The following is a 26,838-nucleotide window of genomic DNA, read 5'->3' as shown; positions in this document are numbered from 1 at the left end:
CTTTATCACACAAAGTTACAGTATTTGTGATTTCTCCCGGATATTTTATGGGGTGAGAAATTCATTTACAACACTTAGACTTTACAACATATTGAATTTGTTAATAAAAAATTAATTAAACTCTACTATAAAGAAATAAGAAAAATTTAATATTCAAAGAAAGCTTAGAGTATTGAGAGTATTGGAGACATTTTAAAAATTAATTAGCATTCCAAACAAGAAGCATGGCAGCCAATATTTGTCTGCTCTAAAAAAGTAGGACAAAGAATTTTCACTGGAGCAGCTACATGTACTATACTGGCATGAATTAATAATCAATTTTGCCAGCAAAAAACATTGAATAAACAGGCATAGCAGAGAAAGGTTTGATGTTAAAATTGAGTGATTTTCACAAAAATAGGGCCAATCAGTTAATCACATCAAAATCCTAAAATAACTGAAGATAACAACACACCATGTCTAAACATGTGAAGTTCATCTGAGAAATGAGTAGAAAACTTGAAAGAAAAAATAGCCACTAGACCCCAAAACTTAAGTATTTGTTTAGAGTATAAGCAAAGGGTTTTACATCATGGGAAGCCATAGTGTTTGGAATTTTGTATAGCCTCTATTGTGTTCAGGTAAAGGTAGCCATAAAATAAGACACAGCTAATGCATACAATCATGGAAAACATTTGTGACTAATGATACCAGCTATTTAGGTTTTACCTGGGATTTGATGAGAGCTTCAAAACATGGCTGAAAATACTCTATACGATCATCAAAAAACTTTGGCAATTCCTCCATCAATGGTAGTTGAATTGTATCATATTCTTCTTTGCTTGCGTTCAATGCCTTCCTGCTCTGTGAGAAATGATAAATTAAAACTATATTAAACTAGAGTTGCTAGACAGTGATCCTATGTGATTTGATTTAATGAACAGCTACCATATGCATTGATTCAAAACTAATAATATACGATGCTCCTAATTGACCTTTGACCTTTGGAAAGCAAACATCAATTTTTGTCACCTTCCACAACAGATTTTGATGTTAAGAAATTATGACCATCTTATCCAAATTATCTAAAAATTACCAGTAACAAAATGTTTCATAACATTTTGAAGACAAAATGGTGGCATTCAAAGAGTTAAAAGATTTAATTGGTATGCAAACTAGTGTCAGATATTCAAAGAGTTAAAATATTTAATTGGTATGCAAACTAGTGTCAGATATTCAAAGAGTTAAAATATTCAATTGATATGCAAACTAGTGTCAGATATTCAAAGAGTTAAAATATTTAATTGATATGCAAATTAGTGTCAGATGTTCAAAGAGTTAAAATATTTAATTGGTATGCAAATTAGTTTCAGATATTCAAAGAGTTAAAATATTTAATTGATATGCAAACTAGTGTCAGATATTCAAAGAGTTAAAATATTTAATTGGTATGCAAACTAGTGTCAGATATTCAAAGAGTTAAAATATTTAATTGGTATGCAAACTAGTGTCAGATATTCAAAGAGTTAAAATATTTATTTGGTATGCAAACTAGTGTCAGATATTCAAAGAGTTAAAATATTTAATTGGTATGCAAATTAGTTTCAGATATTCAAAGAGTTAAAATATTTAATTGATATGCAAACTAGTGTCAGATATTCAAAGAGTTAAAATATTTATTTGGTATGCAAACTAGTGTCAGACATTCAAAGAGTTAAAATATTTAACTGGTATGCAAACTAGTGTCAGACATTCAAAGAGTTAAAATATTTAATTGGTATGCAAACTAGTGTCAGACATTCAAAGAGTTAAAATATTTAATTGGTATGCAAACTAGTGTCAGATATTCAAAGAGTTAAAATATTTAATTGGTATGCAAACTAGTGTCAGATATTCAAAGAGTTAAAATATTTAATTGGTATGCAAACTAGTGTCAGATATTCAAAGAGTTAAATATTTAATTGGTATGCAAATTAGTGTCAGATATTCAAAGAGTTAAAATATTTAATTCGTATGCAAACTAGTTTCAGATATTCAAAGAGTTAAAATATTTAATTGGTATGCAAACAGTGTCAGATGTTCAAAGAGTTAAAATATTTAATTGGTATGCAAACTAGTGTTAGATATTCAAAGAGTTAAAATATTTAATTGGTATGCAAATTAGTGTCAGATGTTCAAAGAGTTAAAATATTTAATTGGTATGCAAATTAGTGTCAGATATTCAAAGAGTTAAAATATTTAATTGATATGCAAACTAGTGTCAGATATTCAAAGAGTTAAAATATTTAACTGGTATGCAAACTAGTGTCAGATATTCAAAGAGTTAAAATATTTAATTGGTATGCAAACTAGTGTCAGATATTCAAAGAGTTAAAATATTTAACTGGTATGCAAACTAGTGTCAGACATTCAAAGAGTTAAAATATTTAATTGGTATGCAAACTAGTGTCAGATGTTCAAAGAGTTAAATTATTTAATTGGTATGCAAACTAGTGTCAGATGTTCAAAGAGTTAAAATATTTAATTGGTATGCAAACTAGTGTCAGATATTCAAAGAGTTAAAATATTTATTTGGTATGCAAACTAGTGTCAGATGTTCAAAGAGTTAAAATATTTAATTGGTATGCAAACTAGTGTCAGACATTCAAAGAGTTAAAATATTTAATTGATATGCAAACTAGTGTCAGACATTCAAAGAGTTAAAATATTTAATTGGTATGCAAACTAGTGTCAGATATTCAAAGAGTTAAAATATTTAATTGGTATGCAAACTAGTGTCAGATATTCAAAGAGTTAAAATATTTATTTGGTATGCAAACTAGTGGCAGATATTCAAAGAGTTAAAATATTTAATTGGTATGCAAATTAGTTTCAGATATTCAAAGAGTTAAAATATTTAATTGATATGCAAACTAGTGTCAGATATTCAAAGAGTTAAAATATTTATTTGGTATGCAAACTAGTGTCAGATATTCAAAGAGTTAAAATATTTAATTGGTCTGCAAATTAGTGTCAGATATTCAATAAGTTAAAATATGTAATTGATATGCAAACTAGTGTCAGATATTCAAAGAGTTAAAATATTTAACTGGTATGCAAACTAGTGTCAGATATTCAAAGAGTTAAAATATTTAATTGGTATGCAAACTAGTGTCAGATATTCAAAGAGTTAAAATATTTAATTGGTATGCAAACTAGTGTCAGATATTCAAAGAGTTAAAATATTTAATTGGTATGCAAACTAGTGTCAGATATTCAAAGAGTTAAAATATTTAATTGGTATGCAAACTAGTGTCAGATATTCAAAGAGTTAAAATATTTAATTGGTATGCAAACTAGTGTCAGATATTCAAAGAGTTAAAATATTTAATTGGTATGCAAACAGTGTCAGATATTCAAAGAGTTAAAATATTTAATTGGTATGCAAACAGTGTCAGATATTCAAAGAGTTAAAATATTTAATTGGTATGCAAACTAGTGTCAGATATTCAAAGAGTTAAAATATGTAATTGGTACGCAAACTAGTGTCAGATATTCAAAGAGTTCAAATATTTAATTGGTATGCAAATTAGTTTCAGATATTCAAAGAGTTGAAATATTTAATTGGTATGCAAATTAGTTTCAGATATTCAAAGAGTTAAAATATTTAATTGGTATGCAAACTAGTGTCAGATGTTCAAAGAGTTAAAATATTTAATTGGTATGCAAACAGTGTCAGATATTCAAAGAGTTAAAATATTTAATTGGTATGCAAACTAGTGTCAGATATTCAAAGAGTTAAAATATTTAATTGGTATGCAAACTAGTGTCAGATATTCAAAGAGTTAAAATATTTAATTGGTATGCAAACTAGTGTCAGATATTCAAAGAGTTAAAATATTTAATTGGTATGCAAACTAGTGTCAGATATTCAAAGAGTTAAAATATGTAATTGGTACGCAAACTAGTGTCAGATATTCAAAGAGTTCAAATATTTAATTGGTATGCAAATTAGTTTCAGATATTCAAAGAGTTGAAATATTTAATTGGTATGCAAATTAGTTTCAGATATTCAAAGAGTTAAAATATTTAATTGGTATGCAAACTAGTGTCAGATGTTCAAAGAGTTAAAATATTTAATTGGTATGCAAACTAGTGTCAGATATTCAAAGAGTTAAAATATTTAATTGGTATGCAAACTAGTGTCAGATATTCAAAGAGTTAAAATATTTAATTGGTATGCAAACTAGTGTCAGATATTCAAAGAGTTAAAATATTTAATTGGTATGCAAACTAGTGTCAGATATTCAAAGAGTTAAAATATTTAATTGGTATGCAAACAGTGTCAGATATTCAAAGAGTTAAAATATTTAATTGGTATGCAAACAGTGTCAGATATTCAAAGAGTTAAAATATTTAATTGGTATGCAAACTAGTGTCAGATATTCAAAGAGTTAAAATATGTAATTGGTACGCAAACTAGTGTCAGATATTCAAAGAGTTCAAATATTTAATTGGTATGCAAATTAGTTTCAGATATTCAAAGAGTTGAAATATTTAATTGGTATGCAAATTAGTTTCAGATATTCAAAGAGTTAAAATATTTAATTGGTATGCAAACTAGTGTCAGATGTTCAAAGAGTTAAAATATTTAATTGGTATGCAAACAGTGTCAGATATTCAAAGAGTTAAAATATTTAATTGGTATGCAAACTAGTGTCAGATATTCAAAGAGTTAAAATATTTAATTGGTATGCAAACTAGTGTCAGATATTCAAAGAGTTAAAATATTTATTTGGTATGCAAACTATTGTCAGATATTCAAAGAGTTAAAATATTTAATTGGTATGCAAATTAGTTTCAGATATTCAAAGAGTTAAAATATTTAATTGATATGCAAACTAGTGTCAGATATTCAAAGAGTTAAAATATTTATTTGGTATGCAAACTAGTGTCAGACATTCAAAGAGTTAAAATATTTAACTGGTATGCAAACTAGTGTCAGACATTCAAAGAGTTAAAATATTTAATTGGTATGCAAACTAGTGTCAGACATTCAAAGAGTTAAAATATTTAATTGGTATGCAAACTAGTGTCAGATATTCAAAGAGTTAAAATATTTAATTGGTATGCAAACTAGTGTCAGATATTCAAAGAGTTAAAATATTTAATTGGTATGCAAACTAGTGTCAGATATTCAAAGAGTTAAATATTTAATTGGTATGCAAATTAGTGTCAGATATTCAAAGAGTTAAAATATTTAATTGGTATGCAAACTAGTTTCAGATATTCAAAGAGTTAAAATATTTAATTGGTATGCAAACAGTGTCAGATGTTCAAAGAGTTAAAATATTTAATTGGTATGCAAACTAGTGTTAGATATTCAAAGAGTTAAAATATTTAATTGGTATGCAAATTAGTGTCAGATGTTCAAAGAGTTAAAATATTTAATTGGTATGCAAATTAGTGTCAGATATTCAAAGAGTTAAAATATTTAATTGATATGCAAACTAGTGTCAGATATTCAAAGAGTTAAAATATTTAACTGGTATGCAAACTAGTGTCAGATATTCAAAGAGTTAAAATATTTAATTGGTATGCAAACTAGTGTCAGATATTCAAAGAGTTAAAATATTTAACTGGTATGCAAACTAGTGTCAGACATTCAAAGAGTTAAAATATTTAATTGGTATGCAAACTAGTGTCAGATGTTCAAAGAGTTAAATTATTTAATTGGTATGCAAACTAGTGTCAGATGTTCAAAGAGTTAAAATATTTAATTGGTATGCAAACTAGTGTCAGATATTCAAAGAGTTAAAATATTTATTTGGTATGCAAACTAGTGTCAGATGTTCAAAGAGTTAAAATATTTAATTGGTATGCAAACTAGTGTCAGACATTCAAAGAGTTAAAATATTTAATTGATATGCAAACTAGTGTCAGACATTCAAAGAGTTAAAATATTTAATTGGTATGCAAACTAGTGTCAGATATTCAAAGAGTTAAAATATTTAATTGGTATGCAAACTAGTGTCAGATATTCAAAGAGTTAAAATATTTATTTGGTATGCAAACTAGTGGCAGATATTCAAAGAGTTAAAATATTTAATTGGTATGCAAATTAGTTTCAGATATTCAAAGAGTTAAAATATTTAATTGATATGTAAACTAGTGTCAGATATTCAAAGAATTAAAATATTTATTTGGTATGCAAACTAGTGTCAGATATTCAAAGAGTTAAAATATTTAATTGGTCTGCAAACTAGTGTCAGATATTCAATAAGTTAAAATATGTAATTGATATGCAAACTAGTGTCAGATATTCAAAGAGTTAAAATATTTAACTGGTATGCAAACTAGTGTCAGATATTCAAAGAGTTAAAATATTTAACTGGTATGCAAACTAGTGTCAGATATTCAAAGAGTTAAAATATTTAATTGGTATGCAAACTAGTGTCAGATATTCAAAGAGTTAAAATATTTAATTGGTATGCAAACTAGTGTCAGATATTCAAAGAGTTAAAATATTTAATTGGTATGCAAACTAGTGTCAGATATTCAAAGAGTTAAAATATTTAATTGGTATGCAAACTAGTGTCAGATATTCAAAGAGTTAAAATATTTAATTGGTATGCAAACAGTGTCAGATATTCAAAGAGTTAAAATATTTAATTGGTATGCAAACAGTGTCAGATATTCAAAGAGTTAAAATATTTAATTGGTATGCAAACTAGTGTCAGATATTCAAAGAGTTAAAATATGTAATTGGTACGCAAACTAGTGTCAGATATTCAAAGAGTTCAAATATTTAATTGGTATGCAAATTAGTTTCAGATATTCAAAGAGTTGAAATATTTAATCGGTATGCAAATTAGTTTCAGATATTCAAAGAGTTAAAATATTTAATTGGTATGCAAACTAGTGTCAGATGTTCAAAGAGTTAAAATATTTAATTGGTATGCAAACAGTGTCAGATATTCAAAGAGTTAAAATATTTAATTGGTATGCAAACTAGTGTCAGATATTCAAAGAGTTAAAATATTTAATTGGTATGCAAACTAGTGTCAGATATTCAAAGAGTTAAAATATTTAATTGGTATGCAAACTAGTGTCAGATATTCAAAGAGTTAAAATATTTAATTGATATGCAAACTAGTGTCAGATATTCACCTACATACAAATTGTAATTGTTGTGTGAAGCATTTATATTTTAACAACATTTCTGCGCTAAAAAAAATCATGGGTTAATAGTTTTCAGCGAAGGTATCATTTTTGTTCAAAAATCCTAATTATAAATATAACAGTAAAAAGAGGGTAAGATAATAAAAGATAATCCCAGGAAATACTGTGACTATTTTAAAAGCAAAGTTGCAGGCCTTCAGCATGTTTTATTAATTTAAAAATACATAATTTTCACTTTATGAATCTGTTTACCTTTCTCACTTTGTAGTAAAATAATGAATTTTACATCCAAAACAAAATTAAAGAAAGCTTAGAAAGATCTCCCGTGTGCTGAGAGTATTGAAGACACATTAAAAATTAATTCAAAATTACTTGTACATGAGATATTGATAGAAAAGCTGAAAACTAATTATGTACATCAGGTAACTAATATGAACAGAACAGAACAAAAAAATTATGAATTATTATGCTAATTAGAGAATTAATATGAACAAATTTTAACCCAAAATTAATCAGGCCTGTCTATTGTCCTAGAGCATTTATGTACCAAATTTTATTCAAATGTGATGATCAGTAATTGAGATAGCAGTGTTAAATAATTATGTTAATTAGGAGATTAATAAGCATAAATATTTACCAAAAACTAATTGGGTTTCTGCATAGTTGTCTTTAAAAGTTTCATTAAAATCCAATTTGTGGTTCTTTATATATCAGTGGAACATTATGCAAATTAGGTAATTAATATCCAATTAAAACTAATTAGGTCTCTGCATAATCCTAGAAGATCTATGTACCAAGTGTCATTGAAATGTGATGATTAGTACTTGAAATATCAAAAGCTGAAAATTAATTAATTATGCTAATTAGGTAATTAATATCTACTGATATTACCCTAAAAACTTTCAGGTTTGTGCAGTGTCCTATGACATCTATGTACCAAGTTTTATTGAAATGTGATGATTAGTACTTGAGATATCAGTGGAAAAGCCGAAAATTGATTAGTCATTATGCAAATTAGGTAATTAATATTGCACAGATTTTTACCCAAAACTAATCAAATCTGCGCATTAGTTTGGAGCATCTGTGTGCCAAGTTTCATCAAAATCCAATGAGTGGTTCTTTAGATATCAGTGGAACAGTCATGAAACAGCCAAAAATCAGCTAATTATCATGCAAATTAGGTAATTAATATGCATGGATTTTTACCAAAACCTAATCAAATCTGCGCATTGGCCCAGAGCATCTATGCACCAAGTTTCATCAAAAACTGATGTATGGTTCTTGAGATAGCAGTGGAACAGACGGACACACATACACACACCCACACACACACACACACACACACACACACACACACACACACACACACACACACACACACATACACACATACACACATACAGACACACTAACTGCAAAGACTCCCTTTTTGTGCACGGGAGTCAAAAAGAAAAATGGTCTGGATAGTATAGTAATTATAATACAGCAGAATTTGGCAGTATATCATTATAATGGGGAAATATATGTATTATAATATGATGGGAAAGTATATGTATTATGGTGGAATGGGAAAGTATATGTATTATGGTGTAATGGGGAAATATATGTATTATGGTGGAATGGGAAAGTATATGTATTATAATATGATGGGAAAGTATATGTATTATGGTGGAATGGGGAAATATATGTATTATAATATGATGGGAAAGTATATGTATTATAGTGGAATGGGAAAGTATATGTATTATAGTGGAATGGGAAAGTATATGTATTATAATGGAATGGGAAAGTATATGTATTATAATGGAATGGAAAGTATATGTATTATAATGGAATGGGGAAATATATGTATTATAATATGATGGGAAAGTATATGTATTATGGTGGAATGGGGAAATATATGTATTATAATATGATGGGAAAGTATATGTATTATAATGGAATGGGAAAGTATATGTATTATAGTGGAATGGGAAAGTATATGTATTATAATGGAATGGGAAAGTATATGTATTATAATGGAATGGAAAGTATATGTATTATAATGGAATGGAAAGTATATGTATTATAATGGAATAGAAAGTATATGTATTATAATGGAATGGGAAAGTATATGTATTATAATGGAATAGAAAGTATATGTATTATAATGGAATGGGAAAGTATATGTATTATAATGGAATGGGAAAGTATATGTATTACAATGGAATGGGAAAGTATATGTATTATAATATGATGGGAAAGTATATGTATTACAATGGAATGGGAAAGTATATGTATTATAATGGAATGGGAAAGTATATGTATTACAATGGAATGGGAAAGTATATGTATTATAATGGAATAGAAAGTATATGTATTATAATGGAATGGGAAAGTATATGTATTATAATATGATGGGAAAGTATATGTATTATAATGGAATGGGAAAGTATATGTATTATAATGGAATGGGAAAGTATATGTATTACAATGGAATGGGAAAGTATATGTATTATAATGGAATAGAAAGTATATGTATTATAATGGAATGGGAAAGTATATGTATTATAATGGAATAGAAAGTATATGTATTATAATGGAATGGGAAAGTATATGTATTATAATGGAATAGAAAGTATATGTATTATAATGGAATGGGAAAGTATATGTATTATAATGGAATGGGAAAGTATATGTATTACAATGGAATGGGAAAGTATATGTATTATAATGGAATGGGAAAGTATATGTATTATAATGGAATGGGAAAGTATATGTATTATAATGGAATGGGAAAGTATATGTATTATAATGGAATGGGAAAGTATATGTATTATAATGGAATAGAAAGTATATGTATTATAATGGAATGGGAAAGTATATGTATTATAATGGAATGGGAAAGTATATGTATTATAATGGAATAGAAAGTATATGTATTATAATGGAATGGGAAAGTATATGTATTATAATGGAATGGGAAAGTATATGTATTATAATGGAATAGAAAGTATATGTATTATAATGGAATGGGAAAGTATATGTATTATAATGGAATAGAAAGTATATGTATTATAATGGAATGGGAAAGTATATGTATTATAATGGAATGGGAAAGTATATGTATTACAATGGAATGGGAAAGTATATGTATTATAATGGAATGGGAAAGTATATGTATTATAATGGAATGGGAAAGTATATGTATTATAATGGAATGGGAAAGTATATGTATTATAATGGAATGGGAAAGTATATGTATTATAATGGAATGGGAAAGTATATGTATTACAATGGAAAGGGAAAGTATATGTATTATAATATGATGGGAAAGTATATGTATTATAATGGAATGGGAAAGTATATGTATTATAATGGAATGGGAAAGTATATGTATTATAATGGAATGGGAAAGTATATGTATTATAATGGAATGGGAAAGTATATGTATTATAATGGAATGGGAAAGTATATGTATTATAATGGAATGGGAAAGTATATGTATTATAATGGAATGGGAAAGTATATGTATTATAATGGAATGGGAAAGTATATGTATTATAATGGAATGGGAAAGTATATGTATTACAATGGAATGGGAAAGTATATGTATTATAATGGAATGGGAAAGTATATGTATTATAATGGAATGGGAAAGTATATGTATTATAATGGAATGGGAAAGTATATGTATTATAATGGAATGGGAAAGTATATGTATTATAATGGAATGGGAAAGTATATGTATTACAATGGAAAGGGAAAGTATATGTATTATAATATGATGGGAAAGTATATGTATTATAATGGAATGGGAAAGTATATGTATTGCAATGGAATGGGAAAGTATATGTATTATAATGGAATGGGAAAGTATATGTATTATAATGGAATGGGAAAGTATATGTATTGCAATGGAATGGAAAGTATATGTATTATAATGGAATGGGAAAGTATATGTATTGCAATGGAATGGAAAGTATATGTATTATAATGGAATAGAAAGTATATGTATTATAATGGAATGGGAAAGTATATGTATTATAATGGAATGGGAAAGTATATGTATTATAATGGAATGGGAAAGTATATGTATTATAATGGAATGGGAAAGTATATGTATTATAATGGAATGGGAAAGTATATGTATTATATTGGGACAACATTATGGTCTAGGGCAGTATTGTTATTATCACATAATGGTCTAGGACATTATAGTTATTATCACATAATGGTCTGGGGCATTATAGTTATTATCACATAATGGTCTAGGGCAGTATAGTTATTATCACATAATGGTCTGGGGCATTATAGTTATTATCACATAATGGTCTGGGGCAGTATAGTTGTTATCACATAATGGTCTGGGGCAGTATAGTTATCACATAATGGTCTAGGGCATTATAGTTATTATCACATAATGGTCTGGGGCATTATAGTTATTATCACATAATGGTCTGGGGCATTATAGTTATTATCACATAATGGTCTGGGGCATTATAGTTATTATCACATAATGGTCTGGGGCATTATAGTTATTATCACACAATTGTCTAGGGCAGTATAGTTATAGTGGGATCTTGCAGTGATAATGACAGATTAATAGACCTTCTGCATCATCTGCCATCATTAACACTTACAGTCTCCAGCTTAACAATATTTGGTCCAGTTTTCTCTCGGTCTTGATACTTTTCAACTTTTGCTTGACATTTCCTGTACTCTTGCAAATACTGTTCACGTTTTTTGATTGCTAGATATATACTAGGAAAGATTGTACCAAATTTTTTCATTGGCTCCACCATAGTTCGATGAGCATTGCTATTCTGCAATTAAAAAAAAGAGAATTGTTAAAATAAATTTGTTTCATTTCATTACCATTTTTGATTAGATCCGATGGAAACTGTCAATGACAATTTCTAATATACCAGTAAATTACTTGTAGTGTGGGTGGGTCAATCTCACTAATTACCACTTAACAAGATAAGAGTATAACAATGTTTTTTGTGTGATAAATTTAACAGATACAGCAACATCCCAGTAGATATTCACTTTTCAATATTTAAATTAAATCTAGCAGGATTACCATTCACACATTCCTAACACTTTGGTATATTTTTCATCACTAAAATTTTCATGTAACTTTATTTAATTTCTTTATTAACTTTCAGACTAAATAGATTGTAAATATCCATTGACTAATTTTTTTGCATTTTTGTCATGCCAAACCTTCCTGATTTTTTTTTTTTAACGCCACAACCTTTATAATTTTTGTCCCACCAAATTTTTTTTATTTTATTTTTTTATAATTCATGGAATTTCAAGACAGGTAGACATGATCCGATATCACTTACAGAATATGTTAAAAATTTTAGGAAAATATGTGTCATGAAAAATTGAAACATGTGCAAACTGCATGGATTAGGTTTTGCTAGGTACCATTTGATTTAAGGCTGATTTTCATAATCTCCAAAAAGGTTATTTTGCTAATAATAACTTAAATTGTTATAACTCAAATTTTGCAGCCAGGAAAAATGTACATGTAGCAATTTGGGAGCAGTTACCAATTTCGGGGCAGAGGTGAGAACTTGTGATTATCAAATATATTAATAAAATGTAATTAGGAATTTGCTTTACCTATAAAGTGTAAAAACCTATTTTTTACTGAAATTGGAACTTTAATTTTATTTCCTGGAAAAACATGTATAAAAATGCCTTTTTTATTTTCTGTAACCTGTACCAGTTACCCCCCCCCCCTCCCAAAGACAATTGTGATGGGCTTCTTTCGCTAATGTTCTCGTAAATAGTTGTTCACAATTCTATAAACCTTTTATAACTGGCTTCGCAATTCCCACCATTGAATGTCACTGCTGTCATTCCTGACTTTTTTTTGTATGTGCAAATTGCAAGTGCCAGTGCTGACACATATTGCATTTTTGCCACAGAAGTCATATTCATGTTTGAGACTACAAGACAGGGCTGTGTGGCCATCTCTCTGTCAAATGGCAATTTTAATGCGCTATCCTGGTAACAACCAGGCTCGCTCAAACACAGCCACCTGCAGACCTTAACCAATGTTCCTCAAAGTCGCATTCGTTAGTGAATGAATCTCGGCCAGTGGAATTGGCCTTCCCATTGAGTCTGAGGCACACTCACCCAGGGTAGGGGTCGACCCTTTGATGTTCAGCCTTTGAACCTGGGTCTACCGGTCACGAGTCTGATTCGATAACCACTAGGCTACCAGTGACGAATTAAATATAGTGTCCACAGCATTTGAGCTAATTTTTAACAAATCTAAAATCACTTTGTTTACTTTGCATGTATACTAGGCTCGCATTTGAAGATCAGATATTTTTAAGGTAGCAACATGGGAAATCCCATCGTTTAGTTAAAATGATCTGAGCAATTCAAATCAAAACATATTTATAGCAAACTATATATTTTCTGAAAGCTGAAATATTCAGGAATTTGATAATTCATGTTTTGCAAAGATTGTTTACATTGGGGTCATGTGACTGGAGATTAACTGGACCCTGTCAAAATAACAAATCAAAATGTTTTGCCCCGGTGATTTAACCATTTGATATTTGAATGCATATCAGTATACATATATGTACACTCACAAAAATACCCATCAAATATTGGTATTTATCATATAACCTGGACAGAAGAAAGCATCATATTTTTATGAGAACTGCAAGTGTAAACACATTACATCAAAATAAACACCAAATACAGCTATTCTGAACAACTAAAAATCATTGATCACCATGGGGGGGGGGGGGGTAACTGGTGTTTATATGTATTCGCTTCTATTTGCACTATTCTCAAATGCACAAGCAAGTGTTGTTTAGTTTGTGTTTCTTTATGTACAATGAATGACATGAACATTGCTGAACAGGAAATCCATTTTGGGCTAGTAGCATTGTCGAATTTGACATAAACAGGATATCAAATGTCTGATTTTACTACAATACTTACTAATTCTGCCGTGAGTGCTTCTAGTTTTGCCACCCCATTGTTAAGATCTTCCAAAGGCTTGAGTTCTTCTTCGTTTTGACAGATTGGACTTGCTGCCAGATCTTGAGTAACTCGGCTTTGAGCTTTAGATAAAGTCTGAATACAATCAATACTTTTCTTCATATCTTTGTAAAGCCTTTTTGTAGCTTCATCTAAACTACATCAATGAGAAAGAAGAAATTGGTTTGACATCTGTTTACAATTCTAACTTCAAGGGGGATCAATAATTATTTTATGTTATATACCTGGTATATAATGTACAATGGCAATGGCAGTACAATAATGATATCAACCTAAGTGTAACATGCAAGGTCAATGTCATCCTATACTACCTGAGTGAGTGACTTGAATCATTTGGTACAAGATGTTTGTATGACAAATGACTTGAATCATTTCTGATACAAGATGTTTGTATGACAAATGACTTGAATCATTTCTGATACAAGATGTTTGAATGACAAATGACTTGAATCATTTCTGATACAAGATGTTTGTATGACAAATGACTTGAATCATTTCTGATACAAGATGTTTGTATGACAAATGACTTGAATCATTGCTGATACAAGATGTTTGTATGACAAATGACTTGAATCATTGCTGATACAAGATGTTTGTATGACAAATGACTTGTATCATTGCTGATACAAGATGTTTGTATGACAAATGACTTGAATCATTGCTGATACAAGATGTTTGTATGACAAATGACTTGTATCATTGCTGATACAAGATGTTTGTATGACAAATGACCTGAATCATTTCTGATACAAGATGTTTGTATGACAAATGACTTGTATCATTGCTGATACAAGATGTTTGTATGACAAATGAATTGAATCATTGCTGATACAAGATGTTTGTATGACAAATGACTTGTATCATTTCTGATACAAGATGTTTGTATGACAAATGACTTGAATCATTGCTGATACAAGATGTTTGTATGACAAATGACTTGTATCATTTCTGATACAAGATGTTTGTATGACAAATGACTTGTATCATTGCTGATACAAGATGTTTGTATGACAAATGACCTGAATCATTTCTGATACAAGATGTTTGTATGACAAATGACTTGTATCATTGCTGATACAAGATGTTTGTATGACAAATGACTTGAATCATTGCTGATACAAGATGTTTGTATGACAAATGACTTGTATTATTGCTGATACAAGATGTTTGTATGACAAATGACCTGAATCATTTCTGATACAAGATGTTTGTATGACAAATGACTTGTATCATTGCTGATACAAGATGTTTGTATGACAAATGACTTGAATCATTGCTGATACAAGATGTTTGTATGACAAATGACTTGAATCATTGCTGATACAAGATGTTTGTATGACAAATGACTTGAATCATTTCTGATACAAGATGTTTGTATGACAAATGACTTGAATCATTTCTGATACAAGATGTTTGTATGACAAATGACCTGAATCATTTCTGATACAAGATGTTTGTATGACAAATGACTTGAATCATTTCTGATACAAGATGTTTGTATGACAAATGACTTGAATCATTTCTGATACAAGATGTTTGTATGACAAATGACTTGAATCATTGCTGATACAAGATGCTTGTATGACAAATGACTTGAATCATTGCTGATACAAGATATTTGTATGACAAATGACTTGAATCATTTCTGATACAAGATGTTTGTATGACAAATGACTTGTATCATTGCTGATACAAGATGTTTGTATGACAAATGACTTGAATCATTTCTGATACAAGATGTTTGTATGACAAATGACTTGTATCATTTCTGATACAAGATGTTTGTATGACAAATGACTTGAATCATTGCTGATACAAGATGTTTGTATGACAAATGACCTGAATCATTTCTGATACAAGATGTTTGTATGACAAATGACTTGAATCATTTCTGATACAAGATGTTTGTATGACAAATGACTTGTATCATTGCTGATACAAGATGTTTGTATGACAAATGACTTGAATCATTTCTGATACAAGATGTTTGTATGACAAATGACTTGAATCATTGCTGATACAAGATATTTGTATGACAAATGACTTGAATCATTTCTGATACAAGATGTTTGTATGACAAATGACTTGAATTATTTCTGATACAAGATGTTTGTATGACAAATGACTTGAATCATTTCTGATACAAGATGTTTGTATGACAAATGACTTGTTCATGATCACTTTTCACAAATGCCTAACCACAGTGCCCATGTTTTTTGTTATATATATATATATATAGCTTTTATTAAATTTTTAGCACATAAATAATACACAACATTTAGGACAGAAAAGGAGATACACAAGAAAATACAAGGGGGGAGGAGTAAAAAAATCAACAAAAACACAAGGTCATTTGGGCTTATTTATCCATATACTCATTAATCATTAATTTATTTAATGCAGTCACAGTCAGCAATTAGCCATAAACTATTATCTTAATTCATAACGAAGCGTCAATCATCTGGTGATGACTAGCAATTATGATGACCATTATTAATGATTACTGGTACTAAAATGTCAGTTAATGGAGTTCAATGAAATCATCAAGAGTGATCATAGTTGACTGAACATGCACAAACTACAAACTAACTTTATGGCACTGAAGGAAGGGCGATAAGGGAAATATGTCCATGCAAAATAGTACATATAAGCCAGTGGTTATGTTGTATTTACTCAGGCCAGTTGGGCTCCAGTGAGTGAGAACTTCAAAAATGAGAGCATGCAGTGGGTAACATTGGGTTTACTCAGGCCAGTTGGGTTCCAGCAAGTCAGCCGGTATACTGTGAAGGCTGACAGCATCAAAATACTTACACTTCAATTTTATGAACTTCTTTCTCAAAATCTCTCTCCTCCTGTAAAATAAATCAAAGAAAGCTTAGAAAAAACTCCTGTGTGCTGAGAGTATTATTGATAGCCCGGTGGCCTGAGTCCATCAACGATTGTTAACGTCATCGCCCGGCTGCCCACTGAGCATTACCGGTATTCCTTAATATTATAATTATAATCAAATGTTTGCCACAATAGCTAGTCTATCTACTAATAGAATACGCACAAGTTTTTAGTGTGTATCAATTATAACTGGTGTAAAATATATACATATAATTACATGATGATGGAGAGTGTTCATCAAATGCTGTTATTTCAAATGACGTAGGTAACATTTTATCCAGGTGTGAAGTGGCACCCCTTTCCAACAAAATAATTCTCATGCAAAATGAATGAAATTCGTCCCTGGCATACCTGAGAAAAATTTGATGACATGTTTGAGTTTTGTAAGACATTCCGAATAAATGTCACCATAACTCAAAACCAACTGATGTGAATATTCACATCTAATTATGTTTTGTCTTTTGTACCAAATTCAAACAAATACAGTGAAAGTGTAGAAATAAGGACATAACCATTATCATCCACATAAATGACAGTAACCCACGATGTAACGACAATTTCTTTTACAAAACCAATCAAAACATGTATGAGAAAAGGACAGATGACAACAAAACCATCATGGCTATGCATGTGATGTTCATACCAAGTTTAAATACATTTGGCAATAAGATATTCCTGAGAAATGCTTGATGAGATGTTAAAACAATTTTTGTTGGTGTTTTGAGAGACAATAATTTAACAATATTAGAACCTATAGCCATAACAATTTACAACAAGAATAACTACTTTTATGCATGTTTTGTATGAAAAGTCATATTCTAGTTTTTTTGTAAAGTTTATATAGCGCATGAAGTTTAGGACAAAAAATGAAACATGCTCCAATAATGTTTATCATTGTAGAAATTCAGAGCATTATTTTCAGAAAAAAAGTTAAATTGATTGTAAAGTGTTTTGACATGCAGAATGTCTTCCACAATGGTGTAGAATCTGTTATATCATTAATACAAGTCATTGAAAATGACACAGTCCCCGTTAAATTTTTGAAAGTTCTCTTTGTGCTCGTCATATTAAAGCGGAGAGGTTGTCGCGAGCGTGTCCTTTAAACTTGAGTTACAGAGGCGTATACAACAGATTGTTTATTTACATCAAAACCGTATTCCGTGTAGTAGTAATATGGCCAAAAATATTATTTGGCCATCTTTGATCTGATTATGAAACACACTGATATGTATGATGTACGTGCCAAATACAAATAAAAATGGTACATAAACTGTGGAAATATAGTAGTAAGGCCAAAAAGTCAGATGGCTGTCAATCGGCCATCTTTGACCAGATTTTGAAACAAATTGTCATGGACATGCATCCTAACATGTTTACAGTACATGTATGTGCCAAATTTGAAGGATTTGCTCTGTCAGTTTTCAAAGATACCGCATGCCAGTCGACCATCTTTGATCCAATTGCAAAATAAATCGTCATGGACATGTATCCTAACATGTATAATCTATGTACCAAGTTTGAATGACAACTGACAAAGCATGTCCAAAATACAACATTTTCAAAAAAACAAGATGGCTGCCAGTCGGCCATTATGAATCTAATCATTAAACCACTGCATGTGCATATGTCCCAAATAAGGTACTAGGCACATGCAAAGAATGAACGGAATCGGTCCACAGAATCCTGAAATATGACTCTGGACAGACTGACGCACAGACGGACCGACGGACAGACTCAGGAACTCACGGACGGTCAGGGACATGTATCCTAACATGTATGATCTATGTACTAAATTTGAATAAAAACTGACAAAGCATGTCCAAAAAACAATATTTTCAAAAAACAAGATGGCTGCCAGTCGGCCATCTTTGATTCAATTGTGAAATAAATCGTCATGGACATGTATCCTAACATGTATAATCTATGTACTAAGTTTGAATGAAAACTGACAAAGCATGTCCAAAATACAACATTTTCAAAAAACAAGAAGGCTGCGAGTCGGCCATTTTGAATCGAATCGCTAAACCACTGCATGTGCATATGTCCCAGATAAAGTACTAGGCACATGCAAAGAATGAACGGAATCGGTCCAAGGGATTCTGAGATATGACTCCGGACGGACGCACAGATGGACGGAGACCGAATTATAAGTCCCCGTTTTTGGACTTCGTTCGAACGGGGACTAATTAGAGTAGTACTGTCAGTCAATGATAGCTCAATATTTGGCTGGAGTTTGGGTAATTTGCAATTGGGGCTCATATCCACGTCATAAAATTACTACTACATTAGCAATGAGATGATTTGGCAAGAAGATTATTGGATGAAAGAATAAACTACAGTCAATTGGTTTCTTGTTTTTGATTAAAATATATAAATAACTTTTTCAAGGTTGACTATCGCTGGAAATTCAAATTTTGTAAATGATGTGGGTGTGTAAATGAGCCTAAGATGTAGGTGTGGTAATAACATGTAGGAAGTACTACAAAACACTACAACACAATTTCATTTTTAATACAATCCTGCAGCAAGTTGATGATGAAATCATTTAGTGGATTCAAATGATTTCCTGTTCAACTTGACATGCATACATACAAAATTATTAACTTGTAGCTTTGAACACATTTTGGCACAAAATAAATCTGTTTAATGTTTTCTATATTTTTCACTTGGCCTAAAAAGGAATAAATTAAGAAATTGAAAACATTGGTTCCAGAAAATAGGTTTTCAGTCCAATTTTTTTACAAAAGTGCATACACACTCAAATCTAAATAAATACTTATTATATGGACTATTATCAACATTTTTTTTTTTATTTTAAATAATTACTGTCATTTTCTTTTTTTATTTGCATTAATTCATTGTGATAGTAAAGTACCACATATGGTGACCTTTATGTTTGTAAGGCTAGACAATTTTATGAGTTGCAGGTCACAATTATAAAATAAACTACTACCGATACTTCCGTATTCGATTGAACCCAATAACCTCAACTACGAAAATCTAGATTTTTAAGGAGTAATAATAATAATGAATTTATTGCATCCTTAGAAATAATTTCCATTGGTTGAACAGCAATAAAATGTTAGTAATAAAGTACAATACATATAAAATTAAAGTAAAAGTAAAATGTCAGTTATTGATATTTCTGATTTCAAATATTTTGTATAAGTATTCACCAACTTGTCTTATTAGTACGTCTTCTCTTGAACTCATAATATATTTAAATATCTGGTTATCACTTTTCAATTCTTCTGGAATACTGATATTATTAAATAGCTTTTGTCTTTCCGTTTGGTACCTAAGACATTCCATGAAGAAATGTTCTTCATTTTCAATTTTGATCTGGGAACATTGCTTACAGATTCTGTCTTCTAAAGGTATTATGGGTTGGGTATGTCTACCCTTCTCAATTTCTAATACATGACTGCTTATTCTGAAACGAGTCAATAAGATTTTATGTTTCAGATTACATAAAAGCAAATATGGTTCAAAAGTGTATGAGTCTTTAAACTTTATATACGTTCTCAGTTTTCTATTATCATTTGTTACACTCAACTTCCAGAACTCTACATACCTTTGTTGGATGTTGTTTCGTATGTTTTTTATTTTACTGTGTGGTAATTTTTGAGGTATGACAGACGAGGACAAGTTTGTAATATTTTCGGAGACCATGTTTTTTACTGATGTAAACCAATTTAAATTTTGTTGTTTTTGTTCTTCAAAGGCTTGTTTTGTAATATTACTGTCTGGTAAGGCACTAATACGATACCAGTATTTAATAAGATTTTCCTGAATATCTATAAGTAATGGGAATTTACCAAGTTCAGCTCTGCATGCTGCATTTGAGGAGAATTTACTCACACCTAGTATTTGTTTGCAGAATTTCAAATGTAACTGTTCAATTGGTGTTTTGTCCCATCTATTATTGTCTAGTATGTCATGTCCCCAAGTTGTTGATCCATATAACAAAATTGGTTTAATACATATCTGAAAAAGGTGCATAAATGTTCTACAGTCAGTCTCTCTTGGCATTGCTTTCAACAGTGCATACATTGCTCTAGTAGCTTTGTTTGTTAAACATTGTCTTGTTTCTTGGAACTTTCCATTTGATTGTAAAGTTATACCTAAATAAATATAAGAATTGACACAACTTATATTTTGTTCTTGGAATTGAAATAACTCTCTCTTTCTCATTGTTCCCTTTTTGAAAATCATAACTTTGGTTTTATTAAGATTTACCTGGAGTTTCCATTTGTGGCAGTATTCAGATAGTTTATTTAATGCATTTTGCAAACCTAATTGTGTTGTTGAAATCAATACTAGGTCATCTGCATAAAATAGAGAGTTAATTTTATAATTATTTAATGTTACCTGGTTTACTGAATCTTTTAATGTGTCATTCAAGTCATTAACATAAAGATTAAAAAGCATTGGACTTATAGTACATCCCTGTCTCACACAGTTGAAATGTTGGCGTTGGCAATTTGTTTTAAAGCATCAGTTACATAGATCTCAATTCAGAAAACAGTTTGATGTTTTTTAAACTGACGATCATCAATTTTTGAAAGGTAAACAGAAAAAGCAGACATACATGTATTGTTCCATTTACAGACTTAAATTACTATTTGTCTTCATTACAATAAATCCAATCACATGCATTGCTATTCAAATTCTGGTGCAGTGGTAACATTGGTTTGATAGTTCTCGAAAAATTTGTCATAATAATTCACTTCAGTACAACACTGCAATATGATTAATTAATAACAGACATGACCTATCAGATCAAAGGACAGTGTTGCATGCAAGTAAACTTCATGGCGAAATTGGTTTTCATCAAGAGTTTGCATACAATTGAAAACACTCAACGAAGATAATGATGAATCTTTTGACTTTGACCATTTCCCCACAGATCCTAATAATTTTATGTAAGTAATATTATAAAAGTGTTGTGGAAATCAATGACAATGTAACACATTATGCAATTTTAATTCCACCCACAAAGACATATCTCCAGTACTATTCCCGTTAATCTGGCACATGGTGAATGAAAATAGTTTTTTGGCCAATTGTTTAAGTAGGGTGCTCGACTAAGCACCCACCACCTAAAAAACATGATTTTGTGAGCTGAGTACCCTGGATGCTAAGTCGGACAAGTATGGTAGATATAATTGAAGAACCATGGTGATCAATGACTCAATAGTTATCTGGGATAGCTGTATTTGGTCGGCATTCAGATGTATTGTGTTGGTTCTCAATATTCAACATGGTGGACATTAACATATAGTTGTGGTGCCATTAAGTGACCCTCTATTCCTCCTTGCAGCTGACTTTCAGCTTTTTCTTGGTTTTTCTTTTGTATAATAATAATAATAATAACATTTATTGGACACATAAAATTAGGAAAGAATAAACAGGGTCTTACAAAATGAAATTTAAAAACTATAATCTAAAAAAAAACTATTCTAAAAATATAAAACAAATCAAAAATAAATATGAATAAACAATAAAAAGACAATTTCCAACCAATGATGAATACAGAATATAGAATGATCACTAATTGTAGCCTAATACACTGATAGTTGTTGCTGTTTTGTTTCATAGCTGTTTTTTAAGAAAACAGCTAAGGTGCTAGAGTATGGTTTCCCATAATCAATATGAATATATGCATTCATGATATCGATTCAGACACCAACATGAAAGTCAAAACACCTGGACATGGTAGGACATGGGACTATTGCAGATGTACTCAGATGGGTCGTTGCCATCTAATGCCAAATCTTTGCTTATTGCCCACCCATGTACGTCTCTGTTTTATTACTTCCTAAAATCCATAAGGTTGGTAACCCGGGACGACCTATTGTATCTGCTTGTTCATGTTCTACCGAATTCATTTCAGCATATCTTGATTCAATTTTCTCCCATTGTGCAGTCTTACCATGCCATTAATATTTATAAAGCATTCAAATATACCAGTGTACATTGTTTTGTTTTTACACTGGATGTCAAAGCATTGTACACTTGTATCCTTCATCATGATGGCCTCAAAGCATTGTCATTTTTTCTGAATCATTGCACCAGTCAAAATCCCCCTACCAGTGCTTTGGTGTGCCTTTCAGAGCTCGTTTTTAAGTTTAAATTGTTTTTCATTTACAATGAGTTTCATGCTCAAGTTTAGGGCGTTGCTATGGGCACCCATATGTGCCCTTCCTAAGCATGTTTATTTGTGGTGTACGTTGAAAGAACTATTTTTAATACTTATACTGGCCCTGTGCCAGAACATTTTAAACGGTATATTGATGATTGTGTTGGGGCAGCATAGTGCACTCGCAGTGAACATGATAATTTTATCAATTTTGTATCAACATTTCATCCATCTTTAGAGTTCACTTCCATTGTTTCCAGCAACAGTATTCTTTTTTTAGATATCTCAGTAACAGTCTACGTTATGTAAGATTCATGTCATCCTAAACGTTGTATAGACTCTATACCATTCTCTCAGGTTTTACGAGTCTGTCGGATTTGTTCTGATCAAACTGATTTTGAATATCACATGAATAAAATGGGTTTATGGTTTTTGTCACGGGGATACCCGCAATCTGTCATTGACAATGCCACCCATCGTGTTCAGCAATTAAGCCAGGATGATGCATTAACACCAACCACCACTTTGCAGTCTACCCGCATCACATTGGTTCTTACCTACCACCCTTTCAGTCAACATATTCGTAAAATTATTTTTGAAGAATTTGATTTACTATCTCTCTCTAATAATACCCAAGATTCCTCACTCCCTATTATGGCATACAGGAGTGGCACCAATATTAAAGATAAATTGGGTCATACAGCATTGGTAGACTCAAATCAGCGGCCCGGTACGCATTCATGTGGTCGAGGCAAATGTTATACATGCCCATTTGTTCTGTGTTGTTCGACCATAAAAGACCCTTTAAAAACTATACACATTAATAATTCGTTTACGTGTACTTCATCCAACATAATTTACTGTAATAATTATGACATATGGCAGTGATATATGGGGACATGAGAGTTGAAGATATCCATTTACATTTCTGCAGATTTAATCTCGGTATCAAGAGAAACACTCCCACAATGGCAATATACGGAGAGTTGGGTGAATATCCACTACATTTATTTATACAAAAACAAATGATTGAATATTACAACCGTGCAATAAACTCGCCTAACGTACTAATTAAAGAAGCAGCAATAAGCAAAAGAACAGTAAATGGTATAACGCAATAACGACACAATTGAACAACATCAATGAAAGTGGCACAATTAATTAGAAAACTATTTGATATCACTGAAAAATGCTGAACTAAGACAAACATTATGTAAATTTCGACTAAGCAACCACAACTTAAAAATAGGAACAGGACGACATTCCAAACCACTTGTAAAAGAAAGAATATGTGAACGTTGCACAAAAATTCAAATAGAAGACGAACAACATTTCATCATGACTTGTCCATTTTACAATGACAGAAAATCAATATTTGAGAAATATAAAAAACAAATTAATAATTTTGATAATTTTACAATTGATGACAATAATTTAATTTAACCTCATTACATATCACACTTGAACAATTCATTAAAACTGCCCTTGACTTAAGACAGAAACACCTCCAAGATTTTTAAACCTTAATGTATTAACGCATTATTATTGTTATTACTTTTTAACAATGGTTACTTCTACCTTTATTATTGCTATTGATGAGATATATTACTATTCATGTTTTGTTTTTTTTCTTTTATTTTGATTATTATTATTATTTTTCGTATTACTACTTTAGTCTTAGTGTTTTGTATTACCATATTAGTCTAGTTTTGTTTAGTGTAAATGTAACCATTTTAATTCCCCCTGGGGAATTTTATGTGTTTAATAAAAGTAAAAAAGTAAAATATTAATTGTAAAAGGTGTAATTTACTGTACTTGGGTGAGACTAAAAGACAATTGGGTGATCGTTTTGTTGAACATTTGCATACTGTCAAAGACAACAAGACAGAATATCCCGTGGCTAAGCATTTTTGTACACCCCCCCCCCCCCCAAATGATGATGTTTCTGATATGACTGCTACTGGTATTATACATATATGTGTGAGCAATCATTAATATTCAAAATTGGCACTCAGTCCAGCTAGCATTAATTGTCAATTCACCTCATTTTATTTGCCTTGATTGGCTTCTAATTGTGTTTGTATAATGCTTTATAGTGAGGTGTTTTTCTGTCTTGTGTCCACTTGCTGAGGAAGGATTGAACCCGAAACGTCTTGTTTTTATTCTCCTTATTAGTGCTTTTTTATTTCCCCGCTGGTCAGTTTTATTGTTCTGCTTTTTCAGCACTATAGCAGATTGCTATAGTGACTCTTGTTAGTATATTGTTCCATTATTCCTGTATTTTAAATACTTTGAATAATATTGAAAAATCGGCAGTTGACCTTTTTGATAAATTAATCCAGCCAATACTAGCTTATGGTAGTGATGTCTGGTGTACACAAGTCTGCCATTGAAGAGGCCATACTAGCTTATGGTAGTGATGTCTGGTCTACACAAGTCTGCCATTGAAGAGGCCATACTAGCTTATGGTAGTGATGTCTGGTGTACACAAGTCTGCCATTGAAGAGGCCATACTAGCTTATGGTAGTGATGTCTGGTGTACACAAGTCTGCCATTGAAGAGGCCATACTAGCTTATGGTAGTGATGTCTGGTCTACACAAGTCTGCCATTGAAGAGGCCATACTAGCTTATGGTAGTGATGTCTGGTGTACACAAGTCTGCCATTGAAGAGGCCATACTAGCTTATGGTAGTGATGTCTGGTCTACACAAGTCTGCCATTGAAGAGGCCATACTAGCTTATGGTAGTGATGTCTGGTGTACACAAGTCTGCCATTGAAGAGGCCATACTAGCTTATGGTAGTGATGTCTGGTGTACACAAGTCTGCCATTGAAGAGGCCATACTAGCTACCTCAGATATCTTTTAGGTGTTTCCAAAATACAACAATAATGGGTATTTATGGAGAATTGGGTAGATTTCCACTGCACACATTCATAAAAAAACTAATTAAATATACAGCTGTTTAAAGAGAAAACTTACTACTCAAAGAAGCAGCACAAGTGAATAAACAAATCAAAATCAAATGGCTAGTTGAAGTGAAAACCCAACTAACAAAAAAAGATCAAACTGTAATTATAAACACTGATTCAAAATTTTTCAATGCAAAAATAAAGGAAATAAAAAATCAGAGGTGCTGACTTAGGCTTCACAGGTCCATAACACAGTCATGAAACAAAGAATGCAAAAACAGCCTACTCATCTCCACAAACGATCACTGCAGCAATTTTGAAAGAGCTCAAAGCAAGACATGCCGTAGGTCCATTCAAGAAACCCCCCTTTCCAAATTTTGTTGTGAACTCCTTGGGCTTACGACCAAAAAAGAATGGAGGGCATCGTATTATAATGGATCTATCACAGCCAATATCAGATAGTGTTAATGGCAATATTAACAAAGAAGAATTCTCACTTCATTATGCAACTGTTGATGATGCTGTTAAAATGATCAACCAACTTGGACAATATACTCAACTAGCTAAAGTGGACATTCAGCATGCTTTTCGACTTTGCCCTGTGCGACGTGAAGACTGGCACTTGCTGGGTTACAAATGGGATGGTTTTTATTTTTTTGACCGTGTACTACCTTTTGGGTTTCATTCAGCACCTTTTTTATTTAATCAAATTGCTGAAGCCATTAACTGGATTGTGT

General features: G+C 30.8%; 1 protein-coding gene across 1 annotated transcript in view; it reads right to left on the bottom strand.

Moving 5' to 3' along the window:
• LOC144355711 (bridging integrator 3-like) overlaps nt 1-26,838 on the bottom strand; it is a 57,465-nt gene that overhangs the window by 13,204 nt on the left and 17,423 nt on the right. The window contains exons 3-6 of the mRNA XM_085504804.1: nt 16,972-17,012; nt 14,101-14,296; nt 11,763-11,945; nt 709-843 (exon numbers count right to left, since the gene is read on the bottom strand). Of these exons, the coding sequence (XP_085360930.1) occupies nt 709-843; nt 11,763-11,945; nt 14,101-14,296; nt 16,972-17,012 (555 nt within the window). The remainder of the gene's footprint in view (nt 1-708; nt 844-11,762; nt 11,946-14,100; nt 14,297-16,971; nt 17,013-26,838) is intronic.

The sequence above is a fragment of the Saccoglossus kowalevskii genome, chromosome 10, assembly GCF_978046115.1.
Source record: "Saccoglossus kowalevskii chromosome 10, keSacKowa6.1, whole genome shotgun sequence".
Lineage (NCBI taxonomy): Eukaryota > Metazoa > Hemichordata > Enteropneusta > Harrimaniidae > Saccoglossus > Saccoglossus kowalevskii.
The sequence above is the reverse complement of the archived record's forward strand: the minus strand, read 5'-3'. Positions and strand labels throughout refer to the sequence as shown.